Source organism: Cydia pomonella, chromosome 5, assembly GCF_033807575.1.
Source record: "Cydia pomonella isolate Wapato2018A chromosome 5, ilCydPomo1, whole genome shotgun sequence".
NCBI lineage: Eukaryota > Metazoa > Arthropoda > Insecta > Lepidoptera > Tortricidae > Cydia > Cydia pomonella.
The window spans coordinates 9,639,115-9,665,205 of record NC_084707.1 but is presented as its reverse complement, the minus strand read 5'-3'; the positions used below and the strand labels follow the sequence as shown (position 1 = coordinate 9,665,205).

Below are 26,091 nucleotides of genomic sequence, written 5' to 3'. Positions count from 1 at the left end.
TTTGACATCTGCCAAGAGTGCAGTCTATTGACAACGCATTAGGTACACAATGTAAGAAATTCATGTTTTTACGATAATTTTCAAAGCCCTATTTCTAAAAAGAAATGTGATTAAAATTTTCTAGTATATAAAGAAGGAATATGGAAAACAATGACGAACCACCTACCGATAAAAAGTCAGCCTCTAGAGCCAAATCAAGTGGCGCTCCATCCAGACGAAATGCGCGAAGAATGTTAAACGTTAATGAAGCTGTGAGATCTTTAGACTTGGCTCTGTGTAGTTTCAAAAAACGAACGGCTGTTCCCAATTGCGGTCCGAATAACTCTCAATCGGGACCTCTCAGGCACTCCGTGACCGCAGTAGACATGGATGCCTTAGACTTCCCGTGCAGCACGACGGGAATGGATAACGGCTCGCTCATGTCTATGAACTTCTCCCACTATGAATTAATTCGCAATTTGTCCCGTTCCAACAATTCTGAAGGTGCCTTCAGCGATACAACTAATAAGTTAGCAAATCCCATGGATTTGAGAATGAAACGTGAGCACTTGGAGCGTTACTTCCGCAGCGCCGAAATGTGGAGCCACGCGCGCCCCAGTTACGAGTCCGGCAGCGTCAGTTTTGATATACCAGAAAAATAGCAATCATGCAACATTTCTTTAGGTGTGACGTGTGTAATGAAAGGAAACTTCCCAATGAACGATTATGTAAATTTCAAAATTGTATTTAATTAAAGAAACTTTACAATAATAACAGAATAATCTCAGAATTTACAAATTAAACGTACCGATCTATACAACACTGTAACTCTTAAACGTGACGATAAGATTTATAACACTGATTAACAACAACGTAGATTTTAGATGCTTTACCTAGGGTTTACACCATCAAAGGCGCGATATTGAATACAATCATTATTGCGGAGTGTACGATTAAGTATTGCTTTCATTCGTCTAGCCTAGTTTTATTTCATATAATATAATCATCTAAGTAAATATAAAAAATTATTTTACGCCTCCAAGGCATCAAGAGCTCGTGTTTCTTTTAATAATTCACAACATTATATTCCAGACCTATTGCTAAAAAGCGTTATCGCTCATTTATATTATTTGACCCTCGCTTACTAACAAGGAATCCTAATATTTGTATTCAACATCACGCACATCATCAATCTAACCACTAAGAAAGATACCCGCGTCACTCTAAAGTTTCGAAGGCGGACACTACACTGCACCTTGATTGCACTCCACTCAAATATTCATAACACTAAACATTATGGTACACGTCGAATTTTTGCAGCAATACAGGCGACCTAGCCAAGGTGACAATCGCTTGCACTTCGCCATTGAATCGCTATTTACGGTTCAGCATCGTTACAGTTCAGCAACTAGAGATGCATATTGGGCCACTTTGACCGACACTATCTATAGGACGCTGAGTGTAGCCTCGAACTTGTGGTTCCAGTAACATCGGCTGATGGAAACTTAGATAAAGTCCCTCTAAGCTAACTAACTCTGCCCCGTGTTTGATAGCACAGAGCGTGGAAGTGTTTTTTACACGTCATAATTTCATAGAAATTTGACGTTTATGATAATACTTCCACTTGCTGTGCTACCAAACACGGGGCAGAGTTAGTTAGCTTAGACGGACTCTATCTAAGTTTCCATCAGCCGATGTTACTGGAACCACAAGTTCGAGGCTACACTCAGCGTCCTATAGATAGTGTCGGTCAAAGTGGCCCAATATGTATATCGGAACACATATCGACATTACTTTGGCGTTTCCGAGGTATTTGTGCAGTGAAATAATAAACTGAACGTTTTGTAAATTCATATAAGCTGGCGAGAGATTTGTGCCCAACTATCAACATTTTCATTCGGCGCAAGCTCTTGTCAACATTCATGTGTATACTTATACATTGTATTGATAAAAGAATCACAATCACAATCAGTTTTTGATTTGTAGCTACTATTCTACTTATGTTGAATAATTTTTGTGGAGAGCATTCAAGATCAATCTGCGAAGGGATCCTAAGAACACAGCTTTACTGATTTACATTTATACCACATCCATTATTGAACCTGCTTCAACTAAACAAATCGAATCGCTAAGGATTTATCTTAGGATATAGGATGGCGACGAAACTAAACCGCTACGCTCATGTGTAGCCAAGTCCATTGGAATAAGGAAATAATTGACATAGTCATCACATAACGGCCTTACCTATAAAAATATTTTAATCATTGTGCACAACTCCTGAAGCGTTGTTGTCATCATAGGTAGTTCATTATTGAATAAATTTTACAATGATTGCAACATTGAGTAATTGCTTAGCAACATTTTAGGTAAAACGGTTGGTTCCTAATTTTAAATCCAAGGAAGTTGTCAAGGTACAAGGAAGCTTGGACAAATGGAAGACTAACTATAAATTTATAAAGGAAGTAATGTTACACAGGAGAGAAGCTGCGTGCAATTTTAAGATTGTGCTAAAATTTATTAACAACCCGTCTCGTTTTATTTGCTTCCTTTACAAAATACAACACACGAATTATTCATTTGGTGTTATTTTCTGGAATTCCCGTATCAACTAAGTAGACCCACATAATTTTAGATATATAATAATTTGCTAGCATTACCACGCGAGGGCGGCTGCGCGGGCGACGCCCTTGCCCGGACCGTACAACTAGAGAACAGATCTGCTAATGAAACCAATACTACAACAGATGTAAATTTAAAGCACCCGGTTTCCGAACTCTCTCGTATTTATTCTAACTATAAAACCTCGTATGTTGTGTGATGTATACGTAGCCCGTATTATATTGTCTCTTTGTTAAGTCTGGAAAACAAAGCAATATTATTATAAGTAATAATATAATGGAAGTATTTCAAAATATCTAAAATTAATATTAATCTTATCATTAATTAATAATTATATATTATTAATTACAACAAAATCGATTTCACTAGGCCTACACAATATCAGATGGAGACGTTATAATTATTTAATATATTATTCTCATTCAATATCATTAAAATTACGCAATAGAAGAATCACAGCATCCTTAAGACCATAATTGCAATTGAAATTAATCTCTTCGACGTACCGTATTTTAATTAATACAATGATTTTAAAATTTAGACCAAATTGGCAGTCTTTACAAACATGGAATGTACGATATGCGTCTATGTAGGTTCCCGACAACACTAACCGTCGGCGAACGTTATCTCTATATAACAACGATGAAGTAACTAGTAAGTCGTGCATCAGTTGTGGTCAAATAAATAACAATGGTATATTTGTTTGTTGACTAGCCAACTCCGCGACTCCTCCTCCTCGGCCGACAGTCGGCAGGCAACGTGTAGCCAAACGGCTCCGGTTCCAGTTCTACAGTGAACAACATTCGTCGACTACAAAATATTTAAATTTACGTTACATATTGTTTATTTATTTTGGAAACTATTTTATTTATAACTATTACCCGCATTGGCCTGAACTACGATTTCGGAAGTTTATTTGTTACTACTACTCATTCGGTATCTTCACACGATATATTTTAATAAGAAAGGTTTAGACTAAAATATGACTAATTATGAAGTTTTGTACTAGCTAGTATGATAGAGGTGAAAGATGAATAATTACATAAATTTTCTTATTCTAGGAAGGTTAGTAACTGGTATGTGTTGGAGCAAAAGCAGCTAAGGTTAGGGGATAATCAAGGTCACTTCATTTCTAATTATTATGGATCACTAGAAAATGCGTGTCTTTCGACCGAATTTAATTATACGTTATGAATATATTTTCTATCTACGTTAACATGTTCATGAGGTATTTCAACAGCGCTATATAACATTAGGTATAACTCTTAACTTCTCCGTATTGTGTATTTCATGTTAAAAACAACTTAATGTTTAGTTAGTAATGATAAGCTCCTTGTTAGGTTTGCAGTGTAATAACAACTTAAATAAACAAAGGTCAAATCCACGCAAATCTGATTACCACATAAGTTACCTAAGAACAAGATTAGGGAAATATAAAAGAATAATTAGGTAATTTTATAATAACAGTAGGTATGTATACGTATATGACAATAATTGGACACCAATGAGTCCTTATTAGTTTAATCGAGTCATTTAAAAACAGTTCAAAGAAGTTAATAGAAAATGTAGAAAAAGCTTTGGTATAGTAAAGGTGGCCGTAGAAAATAGTAGATAGTAAAAGCCTAATGGGACAAGCTCGAAATTGTTGAATAAGTACGAGTATGATCACAATATATATCGACCGAGTCCACCGCGCCCGGCTTGCCAGAATCGGCGCCAAGGGAGTTATAAACAGGTTAACTTGTCTAGAATTTATTCTCTATCTAGGCTTTACGTTAGGTTAGCAAAGACATTGGATTTTAGTTTAGGGTTTAGCCAAAGGGTGCTCAAGCAGAGTCTCATGGTCTTACTGATTTAAATTTGATTGAAGAAATTTAATTCTAACCGTTTAGCCCGTCGTATGGTTCTATCAATTACGTATTTTTCTAATTATGTTACTATTGCTAATTAGGTTTGTTAGTTAATTCATGCGACGTTCTCGGGACAAAGCCGAGCGTCGCAAGTGTACTATGGCCTAGTCTAATCACAAGCAGCTTCATTCGCTCTGTCGCGACATCGACGTGACTTCGTAAATGTCGTTAACAAAAGGCGTTACTTAAACAAATGGGGGAACACATTTTATTAAAGCACTATCTCATTAAGTACATATTTACAAGGAGTAATATGATAACAATATCCCCGGAAGTAAGCTGATAGGTACAGTTATTGCTGATTCATTCGCTACACCTGCCAAACTCATCGGTCCGTCGTTACACCCTGATATTATAATTTCTTTAAATAAACTACTAAAACTTTAGGTAAATAGGTCCCTATATTGACGCGTCGTTTCATAGGCAGACTTCATCGTTAAGCGTTCATATGATGGAACCACGGATCCACGCTAATAGGTATTGAATTCCAACTTAAATTTATTTTTTCACTCATCCACGTTCCATCATACTAAAGATTAAGCAACAAATGTAAACTTAAAACTTGTTAATGTATTCTTAGTTGGTTTTTAACCAAGTTTTATCGGTATATTTCCAGTTTAAGCGAGATGTAGCGACGATAAAATGAGGTTTGGTAGTTTGGCAAAGGTACAGAGAGTGCGGAGGGGCTCAAGGTGCCCTTATCTGTCGGGCGGCGGTAGCTTGGTGTCCTCGGGGTCGAGGGAGAGGCACTCGCGGAGGTAGTCCTCCATGGAACGGTACACGTGCTCGATGACGCCTTTCAGCTCGTGGCCTTCGTCAGCATACGCCTATTGAGAGTAGAAATGAAATAATTTATTTAGATAAGTTTGGATTCTTGTCTCGGAAAGGTAACTCGGCAGCGATTTTGATAGCTCATACTGTGCAAGTGTTATTTTAAACGTCAAACTTCTATAAAATTATGACGTTTAAAATGATACTTTCCACAGTCTGCGCTATCGAAATCGTTGCCTAGTTAGCTTGGTCTGACTCTATCTTTTAAATAAATGAATTATCTAGCAATATCTGTATGCAAACGCTGCCCCCCAATGGGTGAAGAATTTAGTCATTAAATTAATTTCGATTATTAAGTGACTGTAAAAAATGCCATACGAATAAATAAACATCTGTATTGTAAGTAGAAAATACCTAGTTATATATTCGGAGCCGATATCAGAACTATCGGCCTGATTCGAACTTTAAGATGCGTCAAAAAATTTCTAAAGATACGATATGGATTGGATATGTTAGTGTCAAAAGTGACGTTTTTGTTTGAAGAAATTTAATTTTTAACACTAATATAGGTATATCCATATCGTATCTTTAGTAAATGTCTTAAAGTTTGAATCTGACCGTATTTCCCGATTACACGAGCCACTTTAGCCATTTTAGGTATCGGTAGGAGAGGTACGGTGAATGATTAGGTACAGACACATGGCTACACAGAGTACTAATCGCACAAAAAAAAATAAGTAAATGAATGAGAAAAAAATGTGACTTAACGATAAAATAAACCTTGAAGAAACTACTCATTTGGCCCATCTTGCAGTTGCCTGTTCAACTTGCTATCAGTTCGAAAAAATAATACTACCTAATTTCAAAATCTCAATATAATTACATAATTTGTTCTCATGTGCGTGACTACAACTCTAGTGCCGATAAATTAACAAAAAATGTACGAATTGGACTCAATCACTGTGCCACTAAAAGGTTATGCTCGTCATTACGTCATTAGCCTTGCGAGACAAGCCTTTATGAAACAATAGGTACAGTACCGGCCAATAATATATCACCTTCATGTTTTTACGGCAGAACTTTTTATATTTGTAAGTGATTAGGTAGTTAGTAGTCCTTTGTGCGAGCGATGAGAAAAATTGGTCTCATGTATCGGTTTTTCCATAGATAATAATGCAATTGTGATTTATCAAGAATAAAAATGCAATGAAATTGAAGGCCTCTGGGCCGCTAAAAAATAAAGTTTGACGCACCTGGTACCGGAACAGCACGCCAGCATCAGTGAGCGCGCGCGCCAGCTGCAGCGCGTGCGGGTAGGGCGCGCTCATGTCGGCCATGCCGTGCAGCAGGTACAGCGCGTGCGCGGGCACGTGGTGCGCGCGCTGCGACGCGTCCGCCTCCACGTAGCCCTTGTAGTTCACCGACGGCAGGCCCAGGATGCGCTCCGTGAACGCGCTATCTGCGACAATATGATAAACTTTTGTGAATATGGTTTCGCATTCACGCTCATCATCGTGTGTCCCGCCGGGCACAGATGGGAATAGACGAATTTATATGAACCATTCCCGTCTGTCCTTGTCTCATGTATGGCAGTGGTCATGTGGGCCGGAGACAGATCGGAATACACTTCCCTGCTAGCACTGATGCCAAGTTGACCAATCAGCCAATCACATACATGATTATTTTCAAAATCATAAGAGAAGAGTTGTTGTTAAAAAGTTTCGTTGGTTTCTTAAATATTCCCTAGGGCTTAATTCGACAATCGAGACGGGCGTGAACGTGTTTCGTGTAACAGTATTCTCCCAAGTAAATAATTGTTGATTCATTAGACTTTACAATACTACACGCAGAACTACCAATATATGATACACACACGACAATAACATAAGACTATATAAGAGTGGAATCGCTGAAGCCTATTTGCTCAATACCTAAATATAGAGTTACTACAAATACTATTATTAGTAGGTAATTTACTGTAATAGAGCCAGTCCGTGATCGGCGACACGGCGATCCCGCACTTGAGCGTGGCCTGCTGCGAGCCGAGCAGCATGGTGGTGACGTAGCCGCCGTAGCCCCAGCCCCACACCGCTACGCGCGTCACGTCCAAGAATTTGAACGTCTCTAATAAATATCTAGAACAGACATTCATTTTTATCAATAACCATGAGGAAGACAAAATACTTATATATTGGCAGGGCAGCTCGATGTAAAATACGACCTGTTTGTTCCTCTGGTCAAATTATTATAATCAAATTACATTTTTGAAATTAAGGTCATTTTTCTTTAACAGTATAATCCGCGGATTTACAAAATCCGCGAGTGAAAGTGGTTTAAAGCAAAACATTAATAAATTACCTAATAACAGCCAACTGGTCGGCCACCTCGACGCCGCCTATGCGTCCGCGCAGTAGGGCCCGCGGCAGGCCGCGCGCGCCCGCCACGTCCAGCTTCACGTACACCACGTCATTGCGCGACGACATGTACGTGCCCCAGTCCACCACGAACTGCTCCGACACCTGCTGGCTGCCGGGCCGGCCATTACTGGAACCATCATCATTATCATCATTACACGGTCCATAGACAGATATATAATCGAATTAAAAAAAAAATCGTAAACACACAAACAGTCAGAATCAAACTCTAGAATGCACTGGGTTAGCCAGGGAACGCCAAAACTTTTTGAAATTGCTACTTTTTATACTGACGAAATTGGTTTGCCATTATATACAAATATTATATTTCGTCACTTCATTTTTCAGATATAATTTTATATTAACCATGTAGTTTCCCTATTGTACAGATAGCATCGCACACATTTAAGAGTAACTATTTTGATTAAAACTGTGAAAACCAACATCCGCCCACTTCCGCTTACTGGTTACCTGCGTGCGGCGACCGCTGCGCTCTTCATTTCTTTATTTGTGCGTGGTAGCGTCCACACCTCGGTCTAGTTGCCGAACACTTCGGTACAAGACCACATTTTTTATAACGATCTTCGTTGCCTATGCCTACTATGCTGTTAGCTGTGAGATTTCATTGAATTCGTTGTGCAATATACATATATTTGTTTTTAAAATCGTTGTGCAATCCTTCAACTTGAAGGACATACATACATCCTGGAGGTTAGTCGAGAACTAACACGATGGAAAAAATCATCCTGGAGGTTGGTCGTGAACCAACACGAAGAAAAGTCTGTTCGTATTTCGAACACCGATTTCGCCCGGGGGTTGGTTTATTGCCTTAAAAATGGGAATAATGTTGTGTTATAAAGCCGAGGGAGGCTTTCTTTTTATTTGGTTTTAGATGGCCCAACACTTAAAATATATCCAAATTTTACTCACACCTAACCCATAGTACGGTATTAAATGAAAAAAGAAGTATGAATCCCCGCCCATAGGTTGAATGTAAATCAACAAGCGACTCACAAATGTTGTATTTAACACAATAGTACATTGTTTTTATACTACACTACCCACATAATTCAATTGAATCATTAAATTATAATAAGCACACTTACTTCAATTGAATTAGAGGAAAACGAGTTTTTTCATCACAATTTACTAGAACAATTTGCAAGAACTCAGTGTCAAGCACCACTAGAGTACCATCCATCTGAGTTAATCAGAAAGCGGTTTTCTCTTCATTTTGGCGAGTTGCACTTATTAATAAATTTTGTTCGCATCTCTCACAGATATTGAGTGTTTATTTTTATGATTGTAAATAATCGGTAACTAGGTAAATACCTATTCATATATTTATTTAATTGTATTAAAACAACAAGACGATTACCCTCTGATTATCCTTTAAAGGATTACCCCTCAGATTACTACTTAAATAACTAAGTTATTAAATAGGTAATAGAAATCGTATAAAATTAATAAATTAATGTATGGTTCAACTCTCATGTGTCGGTCGCGGTACTCTTTCAGCCATCATTAATGCGATGGTACTATGCAATACGTTCACTAGACTTAAAACACTCAAAACGGTTATGCAATACGTTTTTGCCAAGTTTGAAATATATGTACATATACATTTAGTATCATAATTAATATAGTCATTCATAAAATTAAGACCGAATCACTAAATATAATATTTGTTTTCTAAACTCACAATACAACCACAGTAGCAATACAGCAAATACATTTTCTATTTTATTATGTCAGTTCTATAAATGTATTTTTTTAATACATTATAAAAATATACAACATTACGTCTCAGTCTTTCGTTACCGACAGAGCGAATATTTGGATAAAATAAAAATAGAGGGCATTTGAGATTTGATGCATAATACCTGAAATACCGTGGATTGTTATTGTTATCGTGGTTGATTGCTGTGCTAGTTTAGTTTGCGCTGAGAGAATAGCAGCTACAGCACCGATATTTGTGCAAATATGGTCAAACGTGTCATGCTGTCATTAATATTTAATAATAATAAAAAAAGTTCATCTTATTTATCTTTATTCAAATGAAAAGACTTACTGATCATGTTTGTTGTACGCTGACTTTACCTACTCAGGTTTAACTGGTTATTATTAACTAAGCACCGTAATACGAGTAGCTCGAATATACATAAGGTATATAAAATTAATTTATAAATATATTCCGATGTCATTAATGGGCCTTGGCCCTTGCCCTATTTTATTGTATGCAATATGAGCGCAATAATAAACATTTGAATTTGGGTAAATTCTAATCTTATATAAGAAATAACTTCGAAAGTTGAGTAGTAGTTATAGTAGCCTTATAAATTTATTTTTTCATAACTTAACCGAAAGCATATGGAATTATGCACGTTCATAATATATTTCTTATATTTCAAGAACATGATGGATTTTTACATTTGATAATATCCGAAGTATATTTCTTCTTGAATAGATCAGAGATTTTAACGAATTTCAATGACGTTAGACACGTTTTGGAGAAAAGTAAAATAAAAAACTATTCTTTTTAAGTTAAAAATCTTAAAACGCGCTAGGCCGCGTAAGTCTTTGTAGGCCGTTGTATCACTATTCGTTCAGCAGGAGCTGCTGTAAGCCAACTTGCGTGTGCATGAGCCTAATAACTGAATTTTCTCATTGTCGCCAGCTGCTCAGTGAACACAGCGTATCCCACCCTGTCTGGAGGTAATGCTGGGTTGTATCGTTAACATAACTTAGGTCTTATTTTAGTTATTACTCTTAGACGAGTCTAAAGTTGATATCAATAGTAGTACCGCCTGTCTTCTTTAATTCCGTATCGCGGACAAGGACCGCTAGTGAACTTTCACACATTCATAAAAGGACGTTTTATGAATTAATTCTACTTTTTGTAATCGAATTAAACTGAATGTAAAACCGGTGTGAAGTTAGCGGCCAAAAGTTGGCGGCCAAATATTGGCGTCACACTCGGCCTCTAACATTTAGCGGCCAAAAGTTGGCGGCCAAATGTTGGCGCCAGTCGGCCGCCAACGTTTAGCGGCCAAATGTTGGCGCCAATCGGCCGCCAACATTTGGCCGCCAACTTCACACTAAGATTAACCTACCAAATTAAGAAGTCCGTATGAAATCTCACCATACATAACACAATAGGGTTGTTTCCATCTACAAATCTTAGGGCAGAATTGTATCCCAATAAATTCTTTTGGATTATAAGAACATGTTAAACTACTTTTACCTGTAATGACCATATTTTTGTAAATATTGAATTTAAAATATCTTTTGGCACACGTCACGTGACCAAACTCGAAACGTCTTTGAAGATTCTGATGACGTCACAACTCTCGGATTGACACTGTTGACAGTTAGGTGATAAACAACAAATGACAAATGTCAGTTGACAGTTTGTATCTTCTACGTGTGTATGAAGTTATGTGTCAAACCGTAAACTGTGACGTCACACAATTTACAAAGAGCGTTTTGGGCGCGAAAGCATCTGTCAAAATATATTTTGTTAATTTAACATATTTAAACCCGTTTTTAGTATAAAAGTTGAATTTTAGGGCAACTTTTAGTTAATATAGAACGTAATACAAGCGTTTCAAAAAATTGGAAACAACCATATTGGTGGAACGTTAGGGCAGTGTCTCGTTATATAAGGGCATTTTGTCCAAACTGCCCTGCAGAATTGCAGCCGATTATTACAGATTTCATTTTTTCTACAAAACGTAAAACCTTTTAGAAATATTTCGGTTAGTGCTATATAGTCCACACTAAAAGAGATACAACTCTATGTACTAAAACCTGTTTTGGATAGTGTATTAGATGCTTAATGAAACGTATATAGTGCAACCCCAATCATCGATCCAGAAGTTAGGTGATAAAAAATAAAATATTTGATTATTCTCCACAAACCTTTTAGAAATAATTCGGCTGCTGCTATAACGTCCAGGGTACAGCTCTACTAAAAGCTGCTTTAAATACCCTATAAGATGCTCTATGACTCGTATATAGTATGACTCTACGGCATATGAATGATGCAAGGGCAATAAATTTGAAACTTAGGCTTTCTATGAACATTTGCATTCATTGAAGTATTTTTGCACCTTAGACGGCAGGCGAGTAAACCACACCCACTGTATCGTACAGAACATAATACTATCTATAATTAAATAACACTATCTCTAGAGTGAAACTGGGCGACATAATAATGGTGCACGGGCATCAAATAAGAATCTGATACTTTCTATGAACATTAGCAATTGTTGAAGTTTTTCGGCATCTTCGACGGCAGGCGAGTAAACTACACCCACTGCATCGTACAGAGCATTATATCATCAATCAAATAACATTACTCGGCGGCTTATTAATGGTGCACGGGCATGAAATAAGAAACAGGCTTTCTATGAACATTTGCGATCATCGAAGTTTTTCGGCATCTTAGACGGCAGGCGAGTAAACGACACCCACTGCATCGTACAGAGCATTATATTTTCTATCAAATAACTTTATCTCTAGTGTGATACTCGGCGGCATATTAATGGTGCACGGGCATAAAAAAGAAACTTAGGCTTTCTATGAACTTCTGCATTCATTGAAGTTTTTCGGCATCTTAGACGGCAGGCGAGTAAACTACACTCACTGAATCGTACAGAGCATTATATTATCTATCAAATAACATTATCTCACTCCCCCAGAAGTCACTCCCCCATCCTCTATGACTACGTAATCAACGACACAAAAATTAAAAAGAGTGACAGAAGTTAAAGATTAAGTAAAATTCAAATCTGATATGAGGTTTCGGGATCATATCGCCGTTATTGGTAAGAATTGTTATTGGTAAGACTTTGGCTTTCTATGAACATTTGCATTCATTGAAGTTTTTTGGCATCTTAGACGGCAGGCGAGTAAACCGCACCTACTGCATCGTACAGAGCATTATATTTTCTATCAAATAACTTTATCTCTAGAGTGATACTCGGCGGCATATTAATGCTGCATGGGCATCAAAAGAGACTTTGGCTTTCTATGAACATTTGCATTCATTGAAGAATTTTTGCATCTTAGACGGCAGGCGAGTAAACTACACCGACTGCATCATACAGAGCAATATATCATCAATCAAATTACAGTACCTCTAGAGTGATACTCGGCGGCATATTAATGGTGCACGGGCATCAAAAGAGACTTTGGCTTTCTATGAACATTTGCATTCATTGAAGAATTTTTGCATCTTAGACGGCAGGCGCGTAAACTACACCCACTCTATCGTACAGAACATTATACTATGTATCAAATAACACTATATCTAGAGTGATACTCGGCGGCATATTAATGGTGCAAGTGCACAAATAAGAAACTTAGGCTTTCTATGAACATTTACATTCATTGAAGTTTTTCGGCATCTTAGACGGCAGGCGAGTAAACTACACCCACTGCATCGTACAGAGCGTTATATCATCAATCAAATAACAGTACCTCTAGAGTGATACTCGGCGGCATATTAATGGTGCACGGGCATCAAAAGAGACTTTGGCGTTCTATGAACATTTGCATTCATTGAAGAATTTTTGCATCTTAGACGGCAGGCGAGTAAACCGCACCTACTGCATCGTACAGAGCATTATATTTTCTATCAAATAACTTTATCTCTAGAGTGATACTCGGCGGCATATTAATGCTGCATGGGCATCAAAAGAGACTTTGGCTTTCTATGAACATTTGCATTCATTGAAGAATTTTTGCATCTTAGACGGCAGGCGAGTAAACTACACCCACTGAATCCTACAGAGCATTATATTTTCTATCAAATAACTATATTTCTAGAGTGATACTCGGCGGCATATTAATGCTGCATGGGCATCAAAAGAGACTTTGGCTTTCTATGAACATTTGCATTCATTGAAGAATTTTTGCATCTTAGACGGCAGGCGAGTAAACTACACCCACTCTATCGTACAGAACATTATACTATGTATCAAATAACACTATATCTAGAGTGATACTCGGCGGCATATTAATGGTGCAAGTGCACAAATAAGAAACTTAGGCTTTCTATGAACATTTGCATTCATTGAAGTTTTTCGGCATCTTAGACGGCAGGCGAGTAAACTACATCCACTGCATCGTACAGAGCGTTATATCATCAATCAAATAACAGTACCTCTAGAGTGATACTCGGCGGCATATTAATGGTGCACGGGCATCAAAAGAGACTTTGGCGTTCTATGAACATTTGCATTCATTGTAGTTTTTCGGCATCTTAGACGGCAGGCGAGTAAACCGCACCTACTGCATCGTACAGAGCATTATATTTTCTATCAAATAACTTTATCTCTAGAGTGATACTCGGCGGCATATTAATGCTGCATGGACATCAAAAGAGACTTTGGCTTTCTATGAACATTTGCATTCATTGAAGAATTTTTGCATCTTAGACGGCAGGCGAGTAAACTACACCCACTGAATCCTACAGAGCATTATATTTTCTATCAAATAACTATATTTCTGGAGTGATACTCGGCGGCATATTAATGCTGCATGGGCATCAAAAGAGACTTAGGCTTTCTATGAACATTTGCATTCATTAAAGAATTTTTGCATCTTAGACGGCAGGCGAGTAAACAACACCCACTCTATCGTACAGAACATTATACTATGTATCAAATAACACTATATCTAGAGTGATACTCGGCGGCATATTAATGGTGCAAGTGCACAAATAAGAAACTTAGGCTTTCTATGAACATTTACATTCATTGAAGTTTTTCGGCATCTTAGACGGCAGGCGAGTAAACTACACCCACTGCATCGTACAGAGCATTAAATTATCGATCAAATAATTTTATTTCTAGAGTGATACTCGGCGGCATATTCATGATGCACGGGCATCAGAGAGACTTTGGCTTTCTATGAACATTTGCATTCATTGAAGAATTTTTGCATCTTAGACGGCAGGCGAGTAAACTACACCCACTCTATCGTACAGAACATTATACTATGTATCAAATAGCACTATATTTAGAGTGATACTCGGCGGCATATTAATGGTGCAAGTGCACAAATAAGAAACTTAGGCTTTCTATGAACATTTGCATTCATTGAAGTTTTTCGGCATCTTAGACGGCAGGCGAGTAAACTACACCCACTGCATCGTACAGAGCGTTATATCATCAATCAAATAACAGTACCTCTAGAGTGATACTCGGCGGCATATTAATGGTGCACGGGCATCAAAAGAGACTTTGGCGTTCTATGAACATTTGCATTCATTGAAGTTTTTCGGCATCTTAGACGGCAAGCGAGTAAACCGCACCTACTGCATCGTACAGAGCAGTATATTTTCTATCAAATAACTTTATCTCTAGAGTGATACTCGGCGGCATATTAATGCTGCATGGGCATTAAAAGAGACTGGCTTTCTATGAACATTTGCATTCATTGAAGAATTTTTGCATCTTAGACGGCAGGCGAGTAAACTACACCCACTGAATCCTACAGAGCATTATATTTTCTATCAAATAACTATATTTCTAGAGTGATACTCGGCGGCATATTAATGCTGCATGGGCATCAAAAGAGACTTTGGCTTTCTTTGAACATTTGCATTCATTGAAGAATTTTTGCATCTTAGACGGCAGGCGAGTAAACTACACCCACTCTATCGTACAGAACATTATACTATGTATCAAATAGCACTATATCTAGAGTGATATTCGGCGGCATATTAATGGTGCAAGTGCACAAATAAGAAACTTAGGCTTTCTATGAAAATTTGCATTCATTGAAGTTTTTCGGCATCTTAGACGGCAGGCGAGTAAACTACACCCACTGCCTCGTACAGAGCGTTTTATCATCAATCAAATAACAGTACCTCTAGAGTGATACTCGGCGGCATATTAATGGTGCACGGGCATCAAAAGAGACTTTGGCTTTCTACGAACATTTGCATTCATTGAAGTTTTTCGGCATCTTAAACGGCAGGCGAGTAAACTACGCCCACTGAATCGTACAGAGCATTATATTTTCTATCAAATAACTATATTTCTAGAGTGATACTCGGCAGCATATTAATGGTGCACGGGCATCAAAAGAGACTTTGGCTTTCTATGAATATTTCCATTCATTGAAGAAAATTTGCATCTTAGACGGCAGACGAGTAAACCGCACCCACTGCATCGTACAGAGCATTCAATTATTGATCAAATAATTTTATTTCTAGAGTGATACTCGGCGGCATATTCATGATGCACGAGCATCAAATAGACTTTGGCTTTCTATGAATATTTGCATTCATTGAACAATTTTTGCATCTTAGACGGCAGGCGAGTAAACTACACCTACTGCATCGTACAGAGCATTATATCATCAATCAAATAACAGTACCTCTAGAGTGATACTCGGCGGCATATTAATGGTGCACGGGCATCAAAAGAGACTTTGGCTTTCTATGAACATTTGCATTCATTGAAGTTTTTCGGCATCTTATTTATGCCCGTATCTTATTTATCTGTTTCTTTTTTATGCCCGTGCACCATTAATATGCCGCAGAGTATCACTCTAGAGATAAAGTTATTTAATAGAAAATATAATGCTCTGTACGATACAGTGCGTGCGGTTTACTCGCCTGCCGTCTAAGATGCCGAAAAACTTCAATGAATGCAAATGTTCATAGAAAGCCAAAGTCTCTTTTGATGCCCGTGCACCATTAATATGCCGCCGAGTATCACTCTAGAGGTACTGTTATTTGATTGATGATATAACGCTCTGTACGATGCAGTGGGTGTAGTTTACTCGCCTGCCGTCTAAGATGCCGAAAAAACTTCAATGAATGCAAATGTTCATAGAAAGCCTAAGTTTCTTATTTGTGCACTTGCACCATTAATATGCCGCCGAGTATCACTCTAGATATAGTGTTATTTGATACATAGTATAATGTTCTGTACGATAGAGTGGGTGTAGTTTACTCGCCTGCCGTCTAAGATGCAAAAATTCTTCAATGAATGCAAATGTTAATAGAAAGCCAGTCTCCTTTGATGTCCGTGCAGCATTAATATGCCGCCGAGTATCATTCTAGAAATATATTTATTTGATAGAAAATATAATGCTCTGTAGGATTCAGTGGGTGTAGTTTACTCGGCTGCCGTCTAAGATGCAAAAATTATTCAATGAATGCAAATGTCCATAGAAAGCCAAAGTCTCTTTTGATGTCCATGCAGCATTAATATGCCGCCGAGTATCACTCTAGAAATATAGTTATTTGATAGAAAATATAATGCTCTGTAGGATTCAGTGGGTGTAGTTTACTCGCCTGCCGTATCTTAGGATGCCGAAAAACTTCAATGAATGGAAAAGTTCATAGAAAGCCTAAGTTTCTTTTTTATGCCCGTGCACCATTAATATGCCGCCGAGTATCACTCTAGAGGTACTGTTATTTGATTGATGATATAACGCTCTGTACGATGCAGTGGGTGTAGTTTACTCGCCTGCCGTCTAAGATGCCTAAAAACTTCAATGATTGCAAATGTTCATAGAAAGCCTAAGTTTCTTATTTGTGCACTTGCACCATTAATATGCCCCCGAGTATCACTCCAGATATAGTGTTATTTGATACATAGTATAATGTTCTGTACGATAGAGTGGGTGTAGTTTACTCGCCTGCCGTCTAAGATGCCGAAAAACTTCAATGAATGTAAATGTCCATAGAAAGCCTAAGTTTCTTATTTGTGCACTTGCACCATTAATATGCCGCCGAGTATCACTCTAGATATAGTGTTATTTGATACATAGTATAATGTTCTGTACGATAGAGTGGGTGTAGTTTACTCGCCTGCCGTCTAAGATGCAAAAATTCTTCAATGAATGCAAATGTTCATAGAAAGCCAAAGTCTCTCTGATGCCCGTGCATCATGAATATGCCGCCGAGTATCACTCTAGAAATAAAATTTTTTGATCGATAATTTAATGCTCTGTACGATGCAGTGGGTGCGGTTTACTCGCCTGCCGTCTAAGATGCAAATTTTCTTCAATGAATGCAAATGTTCATAGAAACCCAAAGTCTCTTTTGATGCCCGTGCACCATGAATATGCCGCCGAGTATCACTCTAGAAATATAGTTATTTGATAGAAAATATAATGCTCTGTAAGATTCAGTGGGCGTAGTTCACTCGCCTGCCGTCTAAGATGCAAAAATTCTTCAATGAATGCAAATGTTCATAGAAAGTATCAGATTCTTATTTGATGCCCGTGCACCATTATTATGTCGCCGAGTATCACTCTAGAGATAGTGTTATTTAATAGATAGTATTATGTTCTGTACGATACAGTGGGTGTGGTTTACTCGCCTGGCGTCTAAGGTGCAAAAATTCTTCAATGAATGCAAATGTTCATAGAAAGCCTAAGTTTCAAATTTATAGCCCTTGCATCATTCATATGCCGTAGAGTCATACTATATACGAGTCATAAAGCATCTTATAGGGTATTTAGCAGCCGAATTATTTCTAAAAGATTTGTGGAGAATAATTAAATATTTTATTTTTTATCACCTAACTTCTGGATCGATGATTGGGGTTGCACTATATACGTTTCATTAAGCATCTAATAGACTATCCAAAACAGGTTTTAGTAGAGTTGTACTCTTTTAGTGTGGACTATATAGCACTAACCGAAATATTTCTAAAAGGTTTTACGTTTTGTAGAAAAAATGAAATCTGTAATAATCGGCTGCAATTCTGCAGGGCAGTTTGGACAAAATGCCCTTATATAACGAGACACTGCCCTAACGTTCCACCAATTGTGTTATGTATGGTGAGATTTCATACGGACTTCTTAATTTGGTAGGTTAATTTTAGTGTGAAGTTGGCGGCCAAATGTTGGCGGCCGATTGGCGTCAACATTTGGCCGCTAAATGTTGGCGGCCGACTGGCGCCAACATTTGGCCGCCAACTTTTGGCCGCTAACTTCACACCGGTGAATGTAAAGTAGGCCACAAAGTGTATATAATCTTAGTGAATTATGTTTCAGTGTGAACAACAAATTGAAACGTGATTATTAGGCTTTGTTTTGATATCCTAATAGGCGTGTTACAATATATATATCATGTGTACATACCTAATATGTACTTTTTATTTTGAACCTACATACCTAAACTTTCTTTATGCTTTTAAACAAGGCTTTATAACTCAGTATACTTGTGTATAGTACACATGTTATGTCCTGAACTTGGTCTGCAGTCTACGCAGGTGGGCTACTCTGCGCAGGTGGGATACAGCGATAATAACTTCAATTACTTGATAGCTTAAAACACAACCCGTTAGACAGTTGTTCGCTAAAGCATTGATTTAATTTTGGTTCTGTTTAATTTACCATACTTCTGGATTTCTTTAGCAGTCAATTAAAATAGTATCATGTGTTTTCATGAAAAAGGATCATCAGATTGTTTTCTTTTATTACAGAATTGGTTAAAGTTAAACGACTGCTGAAATACGGTTTTAAATCATATAACTCAAAACATCAAAATATGGTACATTTGGGACACTAAATTAATACAACTTATCAAAATAAATCCCTAGAAGTTGAAAATAAATAAATTCAGATCAAAATAAATCCCTAGCACCTGATAATAAATAAATTCTTGCTATTAACTTATATAATCTAATAATTTGAAATATTAAACTATAATAATTATTTATAAGTTTTTAATTGTTTTTCCACCCATTTGTGTTTATTATAATAACTGTTTAAATATCACCTTGATTTTGAAACGTGAACTATATTATAAATATGTCATACCAAGGATACTAACTGCAAATACAGTAGGTCAGATATTAAAAAAAAAAGAAAAAAAGAAATACAAAACATTTTGGGTTATCACCATGGTTAACATTAACAAATAAATTTCACCCGAATGACTTATTTTACTTCGGATTAAGATAAATATATGTTTTTAGTGTCTCACTATGATGATTTTTAATAATATATTTCTAATGTTAGTACGGTGTATACGTAACGTACAGTAATTAAAATAAAAATCCTGCGGTCATTGGCATGGCATATACATTGAGAAGTTTTTTTTTTTCTATGTGGTGTGTGGAGTTAGGAGGAACGTCTTAACTTAAACTAGGCACTCAGACAGCCAAAGCTTTTGTCTTATTTCAACCAAAACTTATATCTCTAAACATCTACATGGTTAATATAAAATTATATCTGAAAAATGAAGTGACGAAATATAATTGATGATCAAACGAACTTCTTGAAGTGAAGTTCGATCGATATTATATGAGTCACTTCATTTGAAGATATAATATAAGGTCCCACCCACCCTAGAACCCTGATATAAGTTTTGGTTCTTGCCTTCTCTAAAAATAATGAAGAGCGCAGCGGTCGCCGCACGCAGGTAACCAGTAAGCGGAAGTGGGCGGATGTTGGTTTTCACAGTTTTAATCAAAATAGTTACTCTTAAATGTGTGCGATGCTATCTGTACAATAGGGAAACTACATGGTTAATATAAAATTATATCTTCAAATGAAGTGACTCATATATTATCGATCGAACTTCACTTCAAGAAGTTCGTTTGATCATCAATTGTTGAACTCACACTTGCACAAGCACCGGGAAGGCAGCGTCGCGCAGTTCCTCGCGCCACGACGGCGGCAGCAGCAGCTGCACGCGCGCCTTGGAGCCGCTGCCGAGCTGCACGTCGAACGAGCGCCGCGTCGGCAGCGCCAACTCGCGTAACCGTACTGATCTGGAGCGGACGTTTTATACATTGGCATTTAAGTTAAAGATGCGCTATGGCCAGGACCATGCCAAGCCAGACCACCGTGTGCCTTGCCCAGAAGTTTTTAGTTCACGATTGGAGAAACATTTAGGATAGAATTAAAGTATCTGTGGATATGCAGAAGTCAGAAATATGAATAGTCCTATGTGGTGCCAAGGGTGCGCAGGTATCTATAGGATAATATAAACTTTTAAAGAAGTCCAGAGATAAATGGTACTCTAGTACTCACTTATAAGGCCTCGTGTCATATAATATTCTCTCTAGCTTATGCGTTTGCGCATCATGAAGCCCAGCCAAAGGAGGTCCGGGGCCCCCGCACTCGAGCACGTAGTGCGTGATCCCGACGCTCGGCTTCGGCGGCGCGAAGGCGGCCGACCAGTACGAGCAGTTGGCGTAGTGCAGCCGCACCGGCCACACCGCCAGCTCGCAGGTCAGGCACCGGGGCTCCTCGCGCTCGGCGCGGGCGCGGACGGAGTTGCTGCCCCCGCCGTAGCTCGGGTCTTGGACCACGTACACGTGTCTCTGACCGGGTCTCTCTGCGCTACCTATTTATTAAAACTAATTAATAAAATCGCATATCTTGGATTGTTGTGTTTTAAAACAATCGGGTAGGGCTAGCAGTAAAACTAGGGATAAAAATGCACACTCAAAAATCGCTATATTGTATTCCTGACTTAATACTTAGGCTAAATAAAACCACCTAGCTGGAGGTGGAGGTATAGGTATCTTATTCGTGGGACATGCGCAGATTCTACCAAAAAAACTATTGGAAGGGGCAAAGCTTTTTAGTACGAATTTATTGGGAGGGTTAGTGATATTAGGATCATTTTAAGTTAACCACACACAATGCACTCCAAATACTTAATTTGATTTGCTTCCATCAGCATTTCAGGTTGCAGTTTAGGTATGTAAGACTGTACTTTTTCTGAACCTGACAGAAAGTATTATATTAGTTAAATTATTAGAGAATTTAATACGTTTTTACAGCTAATATATACATAGCAATCTTATTATTTGTATGTTGATGTAGGTATTGTTGACTAGAGTCCGGCCACGCCAAGTGTATTGTATTTTCATTTTTATAATAGGGCAAAAATGTGCGTCTTTCTAGAGATAAGACCTAGCTAGATTTACCAATATTATTATTAAACAATATTCAAGCAGGTAATTAAGTAGGTAATTAAAAAAATACAGTGACAAATTATTAGTGATATTACCTAAATAATAGACTAAATGGTTGATCTCGTCCCAGGCGAGTATCTCGGCGACCTCGACGCGGCCGTGGCTGAGCACGGCGAGGCGCTGGCGCACCACGTCTACGTGCTTGATGTGCGTGTAGTACTGCCCACCGCCCTCCTGCACGGCGGCCAGCAGCAGGAACGCGCTGCCGTCCTCGGAGTACACGGGCTGCTGGTGCACTTCCAGCCACGGCTCGTCGGTTGCCTTCTCGGAATGGGTCTGAAATAGTAATCAGACTTATGAAAAATCTTTGTGTATGTGCTAATACAAACCACGTGATCGATACAAAAGCAGAAAACGTTTTTCCACTTCTAAATATTTTCCATTCTCCATGATTTTTAGTATGTTATTGACACAATGAAAAACTAGGTTTATAGGTATTTTTTTTTAATTTGCAAAGCTATTTTTTTGAATATTTTTAATAGCGAAACCTATAAACCTAGAATATATTAAGCGAGCTGAAGCGATCGACATCAAAATCAAAGTGATTTGTTAGGATTTAATTTGTGAAAAACGCTTTCTCCCGAAAATTTGAATTTCATAGAAAAAAGTACCGTTATTTCGCTAATTTCGATTCTCCAGGATTCCGTAAATTATCTGTTGCTTGCACACAATCGCTAGAATTCACAATACAGTCGAATATAAGAACGGTATTCACTCTGCATGAAGTCTTCTAAATTATAACCAGTTTTAAAAGGAAGCAACAGGCTTTTTGCTAAGTTGATAAAGTGATACTCAATGAATTCACGACTGTCCGGAGTGTCCGGAAAGCCGCTCTGGCTGCACAAGTTTGTGCTTCGCAAATTCCATTCTAAGATGCAGTTGCAAACCAAACTATAACTAACTTGAAAACGTATAGAGAGCTAAGATCTTTAAGTAAGATTTACGAAGTCCAGAGTTGTAAGTAAACTTCGAGAAGGCCTGTGTGAAATTGATGAAGTTGTGAAATTAAATTACCTCCATACAGGTCCAGTTGGGTGCATAACAGCTGCTATAAACCGTTACGTTTTGTGCTCGATTTATCCAGACCACCCCCACATGAGAGTTGTCTTTGCCCACCCACTGGGCTGATATGAGATAATATTCCCTGTAAACATATTAGGAGACAATTATATACCGATAATTGTTAATGGTTACTTTGGTAAAAATAATTTCTAACCAATTTCTACATTTATGCAGCGCGCAGCCACGTATTAAAAACCTCTCATGAGAATCTTATTAAACCGCAATAATTTTCAGCTTTATTGAAATACTTGCTGTACATAAAATGACAAATAATTATAAACCAAAAATTCAATGACGAAACTCTAGTAATAGAGACATACATTCCATCTAACGTGCTCGGCGGTTTGATCTCCCATCTCTGCGGCGACGTTGAATTTTGAACCGCTACTATCCATAACTTTACTTTCGGAATTGAACTTCCTGGCTGAAAAAATAATTAAAGATTCTTATCAGCCACACCAATAACCATACCAACACACCAAAATAACGCACTTATAATTAAATTTGACAATGTGTTAGGTACACGAAAAGGAAAAGCAAAATAGTTATTTAAGATTTGAAGATGCAGTTATTCTGTGTATGCAAAAGATAAAGCTCAAGCTTCATTAGAAATGCTCGTAGGATTGTTTGACGCGGTACGCTACAATTTCGTTATATTTAACTATTTCTTACGAGCCAGTGCCATTTGAATGAGATTCGTGATATGTTTCAAAGTTTGAATTTTTAAAAAGCTACCTGAATCTAAATTGCTCATTAGTCTAATTTTACACGTCCAATATAGTCATAACGTTACCTCCTAAGTAAGTGGGCAATTTCATTTAAAGTTGTACAAACCACTTTTATATTTGGTTATGTTATTTCTACAGAGAATCAAAAGCTTTATAAATTCTAATAGGAGAAAAAAGACGCATTTTATTAAAAAAATTGTGTAATATCTTACCGTAGGATATCGGATAGTATCGTGGTCCGGGAAGACGGTAGGCACAGAGTTGTTGAAGGCGGGCAGCAGGAAGCCGGAGCGCGCGGCGCCGACGCCGCCTATGCCCTGCGAGATGCGCGGGAAGCGCAGCTCCGACACCGCGCTGTCGTCGTACTGCACGTACAGCACCAGCGACCCGTCCGCCGAGCCCCACGACGCGGAGGGGGCTTTCGTCACCTCCTCTGGAAATTTTAATATCAGTCAAGTATCTACTCAATAATCTTGAATAAACAAATCTGGTCGTGACTGGGCCACTTGAACACCGTGGCATGAGTAAGGAGGCTTTTAAGGAGGATATTACGATCCAGATTAGATCAGAGGACATAATTAGGTATATATTGTATATTAGTTCATAGTGCTTCATATTTCAGCAAATTTTTTAGAAGCATCCTCTCGAGTATTGAAAAGACGATAAAAATAAACTAAAAGTCACATTATAGCGACTCAAAACAGTAAAATTTACTGTTTTGTTCGATAGGCTCATATGGAACAGTATAAAGCATTAAACGTTAATGCAATTTCAATTGTTTTAAATGGGTTTTTTTTCTCAGTGTACTTCTTATAACTATATTGTTGGTAAAGTCAAGTCAATTTAGAAGTTACTGACCTTGATACAACCAGTCGGAGACCCCATTGTAGACCCGACCGGGACTGGCGTCGTCGGTGAGGCGCAGCAGCGGCGCGATCTTGGCGGGCGGGCCGGGCCGGGCCAGCACCTCGTTGTCGGCGGCCAGCAGTAAGGCACCCTCGGTTCCCAGCCACGCGGCGTGCTGCCACTCCCAGCTGCCCTGGCCGTCGCCGAACAGCGGCATGTGGTGGCTGATGGATACAAACATAGCAAACCATGTATTGATTAGACAAGGTTCGGTTAACCTCGACTCGACCTGCATGTCACTCTTGGGATCTGTAGGCAATTCCGGTTACCACTAAATATTACCACTAACTGGACTTAGATTACTCAAATCCAATTTTATGGCTTTTTGATATCACTAAAACCGATGAGTAGTTTCCCAACCCTGGGTTCTGGTCTGGTCTGGTTCTGGGGTTTCAGCGGACAAATGGGGTAGTGACCAACAGGGCCTTCTATAAATATAAGTAACATTCAAACAGACTCGAAAAAAATATTTAAATTCTATCATATAAGTGGAACTATCAACATGATTTGATAGGATTCCTCGAGGAGTTGGGTTGGCGAGACTAGCCAATCCCTCCCTGTCACGCAAAATAGGCGCCGGTCGTCGAGTTGCGGAAAATCGCCCGAATTACAATATAATACTATATCATAAAAGTGATGTTTAGCGTTAGAGAAAGGATTACAGACGAAGTACCTAAGTATAGGATGAGAGGGTTTACATACAGATGCAACCTAGATGCACAGATAGCTTGAGTAGGTAATAGTCACATTATTTTATAGCATAGCAGCCCCACTGTTTCGTTATTAGCATAATTCTGGTATAAAACCAGTCTGAGCCACGCTTTACTTAAAACGTCCACGTTAATAGTAGTTACGTACGTAGCTTTAGACTTTGCGTGCAATACCTATCTCGTCGAAAACAACTATCATTCGTAAATAATGCATGCTTTATTGGTCTAAAGCCTAACTTTGAAAACCATTACCTACGAATATAGATTTTAATTTTATAAAGGCTCGATTTGCGTTATTAATATTAAACTCTTTGATAAATTGCGTTGATTTTATTGCGGCGGAGTGGCTGTTGCGATTAGTTATCAAGGCGATTGACAGTGACATCGTCCTATTCGACGCGAGATATAGGTAAGTAGTTAAATTGAGGCCTAGTGGCGGTTATAGCCGTTACATTCACCACACACATACATTAACCAGTTCATTTCGAAATAAAATTGTAGCTGCTCTGCAATAGTATTCATGATAGTTACAAGCAAGTTGAATCAGATTACACATTCCCAGAACCGAAGAAGTTTCAGCCGGCCACTAACAACGTATTGCCTCACAACTTCATTCCGATTCCGGGCGTCGAGACGAGAACCACATTAAAATTCTACTCACAAAATTTCAAATAAATTGGGAATCGTATTCACGTATCTATCGTCAAATCGATTTCTTCACCCCGGAGAAAAGAAAGAGGAAATTCACAAAGTAGATATGATTTGCCGAACAGAAAATAATATGGTGAACTTGTAAATCTCTTTTAGAACTCTCGTTAAAAGATTCTATATAACATTTACACAGTAAAGTAAGGTAGTTTGAAAGAAATGATTAAGTAGGATACACAAAAATACAAAGGACCTATGCTGCGTACTATGAAGAAAACGCATCTACAAATAAAATAGTATACAACTTGTCCTTAATTAGTAGATTACAACTCATTTTAACCAATATCTATGAGTTGAAAGGATAAAATGGGTATTAG

General features: G+C 38.1%; 2 protein-coding genes across 3 annotated transcripts in view; one reads left to right on the top strand and one right to left on the bottom strand.

The window, feature by feature from the left end:
- The first annotated feature begins 1 nt into the window (after position 1).
- On the top strand, positions 2-1,947 carry LOC133517683 (uncharacterized). The gene has a single exon (XM_061851048.1). It carries the CDS (start codon positions 141-143, stop codon positions 639-641), a length of 501 nt encoding a protein of 166 aa, XP_061707032.1. The 5' UTR covers positions 2-140; the 3' UTR covers positions 642-1,947.
- Positions 1,948-4,693: 2,746 nt separating this feature from the next.
- LOC133517670 (inactive dipeptidyl peptidase 10) overlaps positions 4,694-26,091 on the bottom strand; it is a 145,195-nt gene continuing 123,797 nt past the window's right edge. For both annotated transcript variants that reach the window (XM_061851029.1, XM_061851028.1), the window contains exons 8-18: positions 24,309-24,520; positions 23,663-23,883; positions 23,043-23,146; positions 22,675-22,804; positions 21,696-21,936; positions 20,708-21,023; positions 20,296-20,445; positions 7,638-7,823; positions 7,257-7,414; positions 6,533-6,738; positions 4,694-5,335 (exon numbers count right to left, since the gene is read on the bottom strand). In XM_061851029.1, coding sequence (XP_061707013.1) covers positions 5,207-5,335; positions 6,533-6,738; positions 7,257-7,414; positions 7,638-7,823; positions 20,296-20,445; positions 20,708-21,023; positions 21,696-21,936; positions 22,675-22,804; positions 23,043-23,146; positions 23,663-23,883; positions 24,309-24,520 — 2,053 coding nt within the window. In that variant the 3' untranslated portion in view covers positions 4,694-5,206. The remainder of the gene's footprint in view (positions 5,336-6,532; positions 6,739-7,256; positions 7,415-7,637; positions 7,824-20,295; positions 20,446-20,707; positions 21,024-21,695; positions 21,937-22,674; positions 22,805-23,042; positions 23,147-23,662; positions 23,884-24,308; positions 24,521-26,091) is intronic.